At 42.4% G+C, this 13,301-nt stretch overlaps 1 protein-coding gene across 4 annotated transcripts in view; it reads left to right on the forward strand.

Moving 5' to 3' along the window:
• Positions 1-13,301, forward strand: part of trpm2 (transient receptor potential cation channel, subfamily M, member 2) — a 37,567-nt gene that overhangs the window by 4,227 nt on the left and 20,039 nt on the right. For 2 of the 4 annotated variants that reach the window (XM_042336479.1, XM_042336482.1), the window contains exons 3-14: positions 780-1,029; positions 1,573-1,658; positions 2,413-2,578; positions 2,946-3,126; positions 3,347-3,513; positions 4,147-4,327; positions 5,268-5,329; positions 6,350-6,550; positions 7,247-7,349; positions 8,722-8,843; positions 10,183-10,539; positions 11,948-12,106. In XM_042336479.1, the coding sequence (XP_042192413.1) occupies positions 880-1,029; positions 1,573-1,658; positions 2,413-2,578; positions 2,946-3,126; positions 3,347-3,513; positions 4,147-4,327; positions 5,268-5,329; positions 6,350-6,550; positions 7,247-7,349; positions 8,722-8,843; positions 10,183-10,539; positions 11,948-12,106 (1,935 nt within the window). In that variant the 5' untranslated portion in view covers positions 780-879. Of the gene's footprint in view, positions 1-698; positions 1,030-1,572; positions 1,659-2,412; positions 2,579-2,945; positions 3,127-3,346; positions 3,514-4,146; positions 4,328-5,267; positions 5,330-6,349; positions 6,551-7,246; positions 7,350-8,721; positions 8,844-10,182; positions 10,540-11,947; positions 12,107-13,301 lie in introns of those variants that run through there. The other 2 variants (XM_042336480.1, XM_042336481.1) reach the window with 2 other exon arrangements.

The raw sequence follows: 13,301 nt of genomic DNA on the forward strand, positions 1-13,301 counted from the left end.
GCTGCTGCACCTGCAGACTAACTTTCTGTGATTGGTGTACAAGGACACCCAAGTCCCTCTGGACGCTAACACATTCCAATCTCTCCCCTTCTAAAAAATAACCCGCTCTACTGTTTTTTCTACCTAGGTGGATGACTTCGCACTTCCCTACATTATACTTCATCTGCCACCTACCTGCCCAATCACCTAACCTATCTATGTCTTGCTGCATTTTTTTAATATCGTCCTCTGTGTTGACACTTCCTCCTAGTTTTGTGTCATCTGCGAATTTAGATATATTAGCTTTGATGTCCTCATCTAGATCGTTGATGCAGATGGTAAATAGCTGAAACCAAGGACTGATCCTTGTGGCACTCCACTGGTCACATCCCGCCAATCACTATCTACTCTATCATGGCCTTTGATGATCATATAGGTTTCTATAAGATCCCCTCTAATTCTTCTATGTTCTAGAGAATATAGGCCCAAATTGGTCAGCCTATCCTCGTAACTCATCCCCTTCATTCCTGGTGCTAACCTTGTAAATCTACACTGCACCTCCTCCAAGGCAAGTACATCCTTCCTTAAATAAGGAGACCAAAGCTGCACACAGTATTCCAGGTGTGGTTTCACCAGGGCCCTATACAGTTGCAGCAAGACTTCCCTACTGGTATACTCTAATCCTTTCATAATGAATTTTTGTGTTTAATTCTGCACAGTGTGGGGGTGGGGAAGTTATAACCTCATTGCTGGAGCATAATGTCTTCAGGAAGTTCACCTGCTCCTGTTTATTCATAAAGGATGAAGAGGTATCATCAACCCAGTTGACTACGGATGATTTAACTGCGAGCTGCTCAGAGTTAGAAGCAAAGAGTTCTTTTGGGCAGAGAAACAGGCACCATGTCAACCCAGGAATTCAATCTGGTCCATCGTGTTCAAGTGGGCAGCCGCAGAACTATGTTGACCCTCGACACAGTGAAAAGCCTAAAGAGAAACCCTAGTTTTAGGAGCAGGCTCCTCAATTCAACCAACCTGATTCTCTCACAGCAGGTAAAATCTGCAGCCAAGTGCATTTAGCACACAGAAATATATTCTAAGATATGTACAAGTAGAATAATGGGAAGACTTTTTATTAAATATAATCCTTGCTTTTGATATAGTGCCTTATTATTATTATTATTATCATGTTATCAAGATGTCTCAAAGCGCTTCACATGATATACTTTAAAGTGGTATGACTGTGTGTATTTTACTAGTGGGAATGGACTTCAAGATGAGAAGGATGAGATTTAATGGCTGAAGACCCTTTCTCATCCTTACCTCTACTGTGATCTTTTGAATAGCACACAATCTGCATCAGGATTCATCACCTTGAGGACTTGTGATGATCACTTCAACACTAAGTTGCTTTATCAGTCTCACATTAACTCCAAGATCTATTAGTACTTTAGAGAATACTTCCAGTTGTGCTGTTCTGGATAGCAATGGGAAACAAACACTGTGGTCACCATTGAACAGATGGAGAATATTCCTTTGAAACCAAGTTATTTTAATAGATTTTTTCTCTCTCCTGTTTGCTCTCTTTACAACCAGGATGGCTTCAAGAAATGGATTTATGAAAACCTGATGAAGATGGAATGTGTGTGTTATGTGGAGAACCCTGAGGCATCAGTTGCTGGGTAAGAAAGTGGGGGAATGGATGGCTGGAATACTCCTAACATAATACTAATGAATAAAAAAACTAATAATAAATACTAATAATTCTTGTACAGTATTGATATAGTACCTTGTTACACAGAGAAGGGAGTTTCTCCTGGTGTTCTGGCCAACAATCTCCCAATAAAATTGGTCATTCATTTCATGGTTGCTTGTGACCTGATTTGATGACATTGCTGTATGCAATTGCACTGCCCCAACAATCGCCTTCAATATACACAAGGTCACTCCACTTCACAGTAAATCCTGGGAAGCACTTTGAGATGTCCTCTCGATGTGAAAGTTGTTAAGCAAACTTGTGCAAGGATTATTATAGAATTATCATTATTATTATTATTATTGAGATCTGGTAACAGTGAGAGGAACCAGGCTAAAAAGTGCATCACTGGCTCATGTTTCAGACAAGCAACATGTTAAGCCTAACAATGAGCATAAACAGAGTAAAGCTCTTTCTATTCTGCTCCATCAATATACCTCTGAAGTGCTCAGAGACACTGAGGAAGGGTGCTATATAAATGCGAGTTGTTGTTGTTGTTGTTGTTGTTGTTGCCTTAGCTGCTACTTTAGAAGGGCTTCCCAACTCCACCACTGTGCATTTTTCCATATCCCACACCAAAGATTACCAAATAAGGGACAGCTTTATGTTGTGAGCCAGGGTTAAGATTGGGTTTAATAGTTGGCAGAGTGAGGATTTATAAATTGTGTCTCTATCATCAGAAAGCTGGTGTGTAGCTGTGGTTATCTCAAAGACCATCACAGCGGGGAAGCAATTAGTCATGGCTACAGACAGGAGGGGAACAAGTGGATTTACGAAAGGCATGTCAGGCAAGTTCCAACTGATGCATTTGGTGACATTGTGTTTGAAGGACAGAGGAATGGGAAGGTAAATAAATGATATTAAAAAAAGTTCAATCTCTCTGGCTCTCTGTCTTTCTCCCTTTCTCGCTCTCATCTTTCTCTCTCTGCCTCTTTCTCTCTCTGTCTCTTTCTCTCTCTGTCTTGCTGTCTCTTTCTCTCTCTGTCTTCCCTCTCTTCTCTCTTTCTCTCTGGCTCCTCTCTCTATCTCGCTCTCTCTGGCTCCTCTCTCTCTGGCTTTCCTCTATACTCCTAACAATGTTGTAAGTCTTCACCTTCCCAGTGATTTGTCAGTGTAACAACAGATCCTGACACTAAACTATTTTTTAACAGTAAATATTTGATTGATGTCAGGTAAATGAGTACATTCAGCTTAGACTTTACTCTTTTTCCAGTATGTGCGAGTGTCATCAGGCACTGCTCCAGCCACGTTGTATGAACTTATGACCAAACAATGGGGACTGAATCCTCCACACCTCCTGATCTCTGTCACGGGAGGAGCAAAGAACTTTTACTTGAAACCAAGCCTCCGCAACCTGTTCTGTAGAGGTCTGATCAAGGTTGCTAAATCGACAGGTACCCGCTCAGATCAGCCTTGCATTACTTTCACCTATTTTGACTGTGCGTAAGGTCACCTTCCCATTCTCCCCAGCTCAAACTGCGCCATTGTTAAGTGCTCTGAGGCACAACCCTGGGTGAAGGGCACTGTATAAATGCAAGTTGTTGTTCTACTGTACTAGACTTACTGTGCTGACCTGTTCCTGAGTATTGCTCTTTGCCTGTATTGTGATTTCAGGGGCATGGATTATCACAGGTGGTTCCCACGCTGGAGTGATGAAACATGTTGGAGAGGCTGTTCGACGTTACACAATGACCAGCAGTTCCAAGGAAGGGGAGGTTGTTGCAATTGGTGTAGCAACCTGGGGTATAGTACACAATCGAGAGTGTCTGATTAACAAGGAGGTAATTATTTGCCTAGATAATTATTTGGGGAGGACAAGTTTGCAGTGCTATGGGGAGATCATGGGGGGAGTGGGATTGATTTGGATAGCTCTTTTTAAATAGCTGGCACAGACACGATGGGCTGAATGGCCTCTTTCTGTGCTGTATAATTCTACCATTCTATAGGTAGGTCTAAATGAAGACCCTGTAAAATATATTCCACCGCTTTCCTATTATGTTGGGTATTCTTTGTGCAGGTGTGAAGTTTTAATAAATTACAGATTACAATGATAATAAATGGTCAAAATGATGCAGAGGAGCTACTTGTCAGAGTTGGGGTTGAGCCACACCATTAGAGTGAGGAAGAAGGATTTATACACTGTGTCTAACAAACTGTATCTAACCTAACCTGGAGCTTTTAGTAGCAAACAGTGTACACATCTTCCACTTCCCAGCAGTAGCATTATCCCTCTAGTGATGGCTCTTAATGTCTTAAATATGCATTGTATCGTGATGAAGCCTGGTCTGTTTCAGTGGACGTTGAGGAACAACACTAAGTTCAAGTGAAGGTTATGTGTAAATGCCTCTTATCAACATAATATGATGTAAAGAAGCCGAGAGACCATTTTTTCAGAAATGTTTTTTGTGGGATAGGGAATGTTCCCTGTGGAATACACCTTGGATGAAGAAAACCAGGGGAGGTTATCCTGCCTGGATCATAACCATTCACACTTCATCCTGGTGGACGATGGGACGCACGGGAAGTACGGTGTGGAGATACTGCTGCGATCCAACCTAGAGAAGTACATATCAAAGCAGAGGATGGGCACTGAAGGTAGGACTGAGCCTAGGAGCCCAAGCAATGACTTCATCAGAAGGCTGATGGACTCGAGGTGGTTTTAGGGTGTGGCACATTGGAATTGGAAAGTGCCTCGGAAAGTAAGGCATGGGTTCACACCTACAATCCTCAAAACTCCTGGGTGCAGTGGATAGAGCTGCACCTTACTCTGCAGTTCATATCATGAAAACAGCTTCCAAATAAACCAGTTTCCAAATTAAGTTCAAATTCCTCCAATATTAAGCTTCAAGTCTAGGCCAAGATTGTGAGAAATTCCGGGCTTCAGGAACAGAAACATAGGCATTTCTCATCTCGCCTCCTTCATCTCCGCCCTCCCCTCCCCACCTCCCCCCCCACTCCCATTATGTGAGGTCATATTTCCAAACATCCCAAGCTGGGTGCGGCTGTGGGGGAGAGGGGTGGGGAGCTGAGGAGGGTGGGGGAGGAAGGTGGTCAACAGTATGAGAATCAACTAACTCATCACAAACTAGAGAATCGAACCTAGACCTATCACATTTCACAATGGCCATTGGTTTTTACCAGATGACTTGGTGCAGGTGAGACAGAAAACATTTGAAAAGGCATAAATAATAATAATAATAATCCTTGCATTTGATATAGCGCCTTATCACGTCTTCGAGATGTCTCAAAGCCCTTCACAAAATATACTGCAAAGTGAATTGACTGTATTTTGTGGACCAAACGCGGCAGGCAGCCTATTGTGCAGAGCAATGTCCCACAAACAGTCTTGGATTGAACTGACCAATTTATTATTTTGTTCTGAAGGAATTATTATCCCCTAGAAAAGCGATCCGCCAACACTCATCAAAGCATTTAATCTTCATAATTAATTTTTTAAAAGTTTTCTAAACATCACGATCAGGATGTGCATGACCCTTAAGAGTCGCTGGCTCTTGACAAAATGTCTCTTTTATAGATGTTGGAATCGAGACTCCCATCATATGTGTTGTGCTCGAAGGAGGTGAAGGGACTTTAAATGTAAGTATAGCCATCTGAATGCCATCGTTATGTATGCGTTAAATAGCTGCTTGTACATACTCTATTGGATGCTTCCCTATTGTCACTGTGAAGCACTCTTCCCGTATAAAAGGCACAATAAGTACAAGTTGTCATTGCATATTTCACTGTAAAAGGATGGGCACAATGATGGGGTTGAATGTACATAGTCGTCCTTGAATTTTATGTAGCCCCTTATCACCTCATCGAGACAACAACAACAAATTACATTTGTGTAGTGCCTTTCATGTCAGGAGGACTTCCCAAGGTACTGGAGATGTCTCAATGCGCTTCACAGAATATACTGTAAAGTGAAATGACTGCATACTTTGGGGCGAACCATACAGTCTTAGATGTATATTTAATGGACAGAAGTTGGTCTGTAGGTTCAGCTCCTGAATCACGAGAGCAAAGTTCAGTTGATTTATCTGACTACCGTGACATTCCGTCAATATCTTAAACTGTGTCCTCCATGTCACATGTAGTACATAAAACATTTTTAAGTAAGAAAAGTATTTTAGTTGTGGAAATTATCATACAGTTGAGAGGCAAATTCTAGTTGGACTTTAACGTGTATATAAGTATAAACTGTTCATTGGGACATACCATCCCCATTTTGATCAGCATTGATTGTATATTTTGTGTCAGGCACAGCACATTCACGATAATAATCCTAACCTGTCCAGGTGGATGTTAAAGATCCCGTAGCGCTATTCAAAAAGTAAAGAGACTTTCTCCTGGTGTCCTGGCCAACAATCCCCCAAATAAAATTGGTCACTTACTTCAATGCCTTTGTGTAAAACCTTGTGGAATGAAAATTGTCTTCTGTGTTTTCCTTAAGATACAATCATTGTATTTGCCAGGAATTCCCTTGAAGCACTGTGTGATATTTTATGTACCAGGCTCTGATATCAAATGCAAGGCTTATTATGGGGTATTATTACGGCGAGAAGAGTACACACCCTTGTTCTGATGAGGTGATGCTCATTGTTTCCCTTGCAGACTATACACAGTGCAATGATGAATGGCATGCCGTGTGTCATAGTGGAGGGATCAGGCCGAGCTGCTGACGTCCTTGCTAGCGTGGCCAATCTGCCCGTGTCCCAGATTACCATCTCTCTCATGCAGAAACAGCTCCGCACCTTCTTTTCCGAAACCTTCAACACTTTCTCTGATAGGAGGATAATATCGTGGACCAAAAAGGTACAGAGTGGTGGTGGCTTTGTGTTTGTAAATGAAAAGACTGTGCCTACAAAGCACAGCTATGGGGCGAGGGGGGTGGTGGGGGGTGGGGGCGCGGGACGGAGGGGGCAGAAAAGAGATTAGAGGATGGATTTGTGGCCCTGCATGTCACAAAATAATACCTACAAACAAGGTGTTGTATTTTGAACACAAGACCCTTTTGCTCTCACATTTGATCCCTCCAACAAAATAAATCCTGTCATGCAATCCACCACTGTTTGTTGGGAAACTGCTGTGTGCAATTGGCTGCCGTGTTTCGCTCACAAAATATAGTCAATTCACTTTACACTATATCCTGTGAAGCACTTTGAGACATCTTAATGACCTGATAAGGCGCTATATCGAATGCAAGGATTATTATTCATAAGTAGACGTGGAGTCTCGTGTGTGTATGTGTGTGTGTGTGGGAGGGGGGAGACTTGGAAGAGCATTGGGTGCAAAGTGGAGGAGGGGGAATCACAGACTAGCCACAGACAAAATGCCTCTGATCCTCCAGATGTCCATTAACACCCTCTGAGCACACAGATAAATGGTCTCCTCTCTTACCAAATTCTTTCATGTACTTCTGTGGTGATTGTTTTTATATTATTACATTAGCATTAATTCCCTTCGCTGCTCTCTGCCCCTCTCTCCCCCACATTGATCCTTGTTGTTTAGGTTCAAGACATAGTCAGGATGCATCAGCTGTTGACTGTTTTCAAAGCAGAGAAGGCAAGGAACCAGGAGCTGGATGTGGCTATTCTCCAGGCTTTGTTGAAAGGTAGGCAAGCTGTGGGCACAAGGATCACAGGCAAACAGTAAGCTGTCACGCTTTTGTATCTTTTTCTGGCTACCGCTTTGTTGAATGCATTATCCACTGCCCAGAACTTTTAGTTTGTATGCTTAATAGTGGAGGGAAGAGTCATTCGTAGCCTAGACATTGATGTGCTAACCTGTTGGTAGCTCAGTTGGAAGCACGCTTACCTTTGAATCAGAAAATTGTGGGTTCAAGCACCACATTGGGACTTTGACCTCATGTAGTCTAAGGCTAACATTCCAGTGCAGTGGTAGTGGTGGTGGTGGTGGTGGGTGGGGGGGAAGTGAGGGCAGGGGAGGAGCTGTATTGTCGGAGGTGCGGTCCTTCGAATGAGATGTTAAACCGAGGATGTTAAAGATCCTATGGTACTATTTGAAAAGAGAAGGAAGTTTCTCCTGGTGTCCTGGTCAACAATCCTCCACAATAAATCGGTCATTCACTTCATGGCTGTTTGTGGGACATTGTTGTGTACAAATTGGCTGCTGGGTTCATCTAGAAAAAACATAGTGACTGCACTTTACAATAATTCCTGCAAAGCACTTTGAGACATTTTGAGAACTGTAAAGATTATTATTCTAACCACATATACAATGAGAAGATTGGGAATAAGTTCTTAAGTCCCTTTGTTCAAGTATTCCATTTTCCTTCCTCATCTACCTTGGTCCTTTATTTCTCAGAAGTGCTTTGAGGCTTTCAATTTACGTGGAAGCTGCTGCCTAAATAATATTATCCAAATTTACATTTATATAGTGGCTTTCACTTCGGGAGGATAACAGAGATTTTCAGAATTGGAAGAGGTCAACAGCTAATTTCAGAGTAATCTCTTCTGTTTCACTCAGATAGTGAAAGTTGTTGGGAGGTGGAATGTGCTGCCAAGTAAGGTGTTAGAGATTGAGTCTACTCTGCGTTACAAGAGGGAAATCATCAGAAAGATAGCGGCATGGGGATAAGACAGGGCAGTGGGATTGAATGAATAGCTTGCTCAGAGCTGGTGCAGATGCCACAGGCAAAGTTGCCTCCTTCTGTACTGTAAATTTCTATTTTTAAAAAAATAGATAATCGTAAACCACTCTATCTCTCACACCCTCTGAAATGAAATCTTCGCAAGTAGCCATCAAATTCCCACTGGAATTTATTGTCCTTGATTGTCTATTCCACCCAGGCACCACTCTGTGTGTAAAACAATGTAAACCTGAGCTGTGTATTAACCTTCCCTTATCTGAGCTCAAGTCCACATCTGTTCCCTTGTCTAAGCTGTGGTATGAGGAGCCTCGCTTCACTCGCTGTGAATTGAACTCCACAGTTAAAAATCATCTCCATCTTTGCCTCATCCCAGCCTCGAGCAATGCTAGCCACCTGGGAAAGGAGAACTTGGAGCACCAGCTGAAGCTGGCTGTGGCGTGGGATAGGGTGGACATTGCCAAGAGCGAGATCTTCACTGATAAGAAGCGCTGGAAAGTGAGTCTTGGTTTGTTTATCTGGTGCTGATTTTGTGAAAATACTGCCTTCTTTTCAAGTGCTTTCTCTCTGCTTTTTCTTACCTCTCTCAGTACCGTGCTCCATCACCGGCTTTGTGTAAAGGGCCAACCACTAATAACGGGCAAAAGAACATGGGTTTGGCCAGTAAAACAACTGTAGGTTAGGAGGTTCTGACTGCTAAAGGCATGGGTAATGCTTGCTGGCTCCAAAACCCAGTTGATCATCTGGCCAAGATCAGGTGGTGGTTTTACTGGTTCCTGGAGAACATAAACCCGGCATTTTTTACAGTCTGTAAATGTGCCCACTGAAGGAGGACATACTGCTCCCATTACAGAGTGGGGAAACTTGAAACCTCACCCAGTCCGCACTTGTTGTCTGCAGGCGGTATGCTGCCCCATTATCTGTGGGCCTCCGTTCCAAACCATCAGCACAGACAGAGAGGTGTAGAGAGAGAAAGAGATACAGAGAGAAAGACCACAAGATTGGTTTTGAGAAGAAGGTTCTTCTGCCCATTTGATCTCATCCTTCCAGAACATGCAGCTACTATCTTCTCATTAGATTATTATTACATTATTATTTGTGCGTTCATTTATATTTCATTAGAATAAAAATTGTTAGTGAAAAGCATTTCACAATGATAGGCACACAACTGATTGTACAGATATACTGAAAAATAGAGAGAGAGAGGAAGAGATGTACAGGGAAAAATAGGTGGAATGATTCGGCACAAAACAGGAATTCGATCAGGTAATCTGTGACGGTGAGAAAGAGAAAGAGTCACAATATGCAGAGAGAACAGATGTGTGTATATATAGAGAGAAACAAATGAAGAGAGATATATATAGAGAGTTGCAGAGAGCAATTGAGGGATAGCTATTCAGAGAACGAGAATGCACAGAGACTGAGAGATTCACAGAGAAATAATGAATCCTAGTTGGTTACTGAGGTGAGTAACCCTGCACAAAAACTCAATTATTCTAGTGAGATATTTATCAAATAAAGTGATTTTATTTAGCCCAGGGAACATTGACCAGTAGCACATAATGGGATGTAGTATTGTGTTGGAAAATGCAGCATTGTCACCAGGATTTGCAGGCACTGAACCCTGCAAATAATCAAATGCATGTCACACCAGCCTGCAGGAACTCTGTTCCCAAACATTCTCTTACTCGGACACAGTCCAGCGAGATCCTGTTCGAATCCGGTTGCTATTCCTGTATTTTGGCCCTCGGTATCAAGCTGTATTTATATTGTTAGATGATTTTACTCATGATATTAATCCAGTTGGGTGACTAACCACCCTCTCTATGTCTACCAGTCCTCCAATCTCCACCAGGCAATGTTCGCAGCCCTGGTTGGCAATAAACCTGGCTTTGTTGAGCTTTTCCTCGAGAATGGTGTCAATCTGGGAGAATTTGTCACACCAGAAATACTTGAGCGGCTCTACAACAATGTCCCTCAATCCACCCTCCTTTACAAGAAGCTGCGTAAGGCAGTGGAGGGTGAGAGGAGGCGAGACGCCAGCGATAACGTGGATGCTAAACAGAGGATACTTCTCCATCACGTCTCGGGCATCCTCAGAGAATTGCTTGGGGACTTCACTGAGCCATTCTACGAAAAGCCAAAAGATCATCAGTGTAAAAAACACCTCAGCATCACGCAGCTAACACAACACGTAAGTGGAAAGAACTTGCACTTTTCTTTTCCTAAAGTGCCTCAGTCCTTTGAAATAGCTTAAAGCACTTCATTATTAATTAGTGTCATGTGTAGTTACTGGTTTTGTAAGCTGCCATTTACTTCAGCAATGCCCCACACACAGCCATGAGATGTCTTGATCAGTTTGTCTGGAGGATTGTTGGCCAGGACATCAGCAGAAACACCCTGCTCTTTTTCAATAATGTTCTTTAATGTCCGTTTGAACAGGGAGACAGAATATCGATTTAATGTCTTACCCAAATGACGCTGGCTCTGACAATGGAGTACCACCATTCCACCCCACCCCAACCCACCAGTGCTGTCCTGGAGTGCGAGCCTCTACTGTGAGCTCATGCCCTAACATGGAGTTTGGACCCACAACCTTTTAATCCAGAGAAAAGAGCACGACTGGCTGAGAGGGCTGACAACCTATTTTACTTAGTGCATCGATATAAAAAATTTATAAAGAAGGAAATGAATGAATGAAAATGCAGGGGTGATGCTGTAATATGGAAAACTCTGGCTGGGATTTAGCATTTGTGTGTAAATAGAATTAGTATTGAATGTCTAGTCTTTCTGAAAAGAAATTTCAAACATTCACCACTGGGCAAGTTTGAACAAGACGCCCATTATGAACAGGGAATACACGTGTGAATTGTTCAGTGGCTGGACTAGTCCGAGCCCTAACATTCCCCAGAATTACATTTGTATAAGTGAAAATCCAGACCTTGGTATTAAATATCACAAAGCGTGAGGTGTAAAGATGCTGGCAAAGGTAGACATTAGTGAAGAGAAATTCCACCTGGGTTTAGATTTACTCTGTTTGTTCCACATTATTAGAGCATCCGGTATTTGGTAAATTGTTGAATTCGGTCTTAACTTTGTAGTTGTGTTTCTTAAAAGTCCTTCTTGAAAGAAACTAACAGAAAACCGGCTTCAAAATACACAAGAATAAATCCAGATAGAATTTCTCCCCACAAATCACTGTATACAGCCCACATTCACCTCCACGGTCACCGACAGTCTGTAGGATTAAATAACAGACCCTGAAGTGTGGGATGGCAGCAGTGATATTTGGGAGCCCATCACCTTAGTTGAGAACCTATTGGTGTATCAGATGGAGGCCTGTTGCTACCATTTAACCTTGTCAACGATTCAGTGATGTGGATCATTCAGTGTTTTGCCCCATTCAATGTTGTGCATGTTCACACCAGACATGTGACGGGTCAACTGCACGTAATACTCACAGTCGTGTCGCAGATCGTGTTTCAACTAAATTAAATCGTGTGAGGTGCTTTGAGACGAATTTTGATGAAGTTAAAAGGTGCAATATCAAATGCATGGATTATTACTGTTATTCAATTGCAAACTAATTTTGCTCTGTGTAGATTCTGCCAATATCTCATCCAGAGCTGAAGCACAGTGACTCACAAGAGTCCGAAATATGTGATGATGTTGAGCAGGAATTTGAAGAACCCGCACGTGATCTCTTTCTCTGGGCAATACTACAGAAGAGGAAAATGCTGGCGAATATCCTATGGGTGCAGGTAAGGTGACGGGCAATAGGTATTCCACAGCCATGACTTTGCCCATTTATCCTATTCTCTCCACAACTTCCCTTTATTTTACATAGAGTTGGACTTCAGCACACAGAGAGCAGGACAGGAAGGTTTGTTGGGGAAGATCCTCTGGCAGGACAGACCTGTCCTTTTATTTTGTGTCCGCAAATTCACTTTGCTCTAGATTAACCCTCATCTTAAATATGTCTGAAATCTCATTTTTGATGACAATAACACTAATTCTCGCTTTTGATACAGCGCCTTATCACTTTGTCAAATAGTCTCAAAGTGCTTCACAGGATTTGATGTAAAGTATAGCCACTGTGTATTTGTTTAGGCAAAGGCAGCAACCAATTTTCATACAACATCCCATAAGCAGTGCAATGTCCCATAAGCAATCTTGAAGTGAATGACTAATTTAATTTGGGGGATTGCTGGCCAGGACACCAGGATAGATTCCCTTCTATTTTCGAATAGTGCCATGGGATCTTTAACATCCACCTGATCAGGCAGACAGGACCTCAGCTTAACATCTCATCCAAAGGACAAATGTTGCCAGAAGAGCGAGCGGCCAGCCTGCTGCTCCTTGTCTTCTGGCCTTTGATTAGCTACTAGGAAACTTTAAGTACTGCCCAGTGAATCTTTGAGATGTTGTTTGAGGTGAAAGATGTTATATAAATGCAAGTTCTTGCTGTCCCTTAATGGTGTATACAAATATAATTTGTTGCTGTTGCTCCAGCATGGCATGGTGTGCCAGCGTACTGCCACCTTTTGGCCACAGCCTGCACAATGTTGGCATCACCATTTAGACCCCTTTTCTTCACATGGCTCTCCAACGCCGTCCCATTACACTGACTCCTTCTGGTCACATGGCTCTGCATTGGATGTAGTGAATGCTGCCTAACGATGGCAGAATAACAATAATAATCCTTGCATTTGATATAGCGCTTTTCACGTCTTCTCGATGTCTCAAAGCACTTCACAGAATAGACTGTAAAGTGAATTGACTGTATATTTGTGGGTGAAACGCGGCAGCCAAATGCGCACAGCAATGTCCCACAAACAGTCGTGTACTGAGTGACCAATTTATTTATGTATTCATTTATTTTTTTCTTGAGGGATTATTATCAGGTGTGTGAAGTAAGGAAACTTGCCCAAGGTTTCGCACTGCCGAGAATTGAAC

Source organism: Callorhinchus milii, unplaced genomic scaffold (genome assembly GCF_018977255.1).
Source record: "Callorhinchus milii isolate IMCB2004 unplaced genomic scaffold, IMCB_Cmil_1.0 Scaffold6, whole genome shotgun sequence".
Taxonomy (NCBI): Eukaryota; Metazoa; Chordata; class Chondrichthyes; order Chimaeriformes; family Callorhinchidae; genus Callorhinchus; species Callorhinchus milii.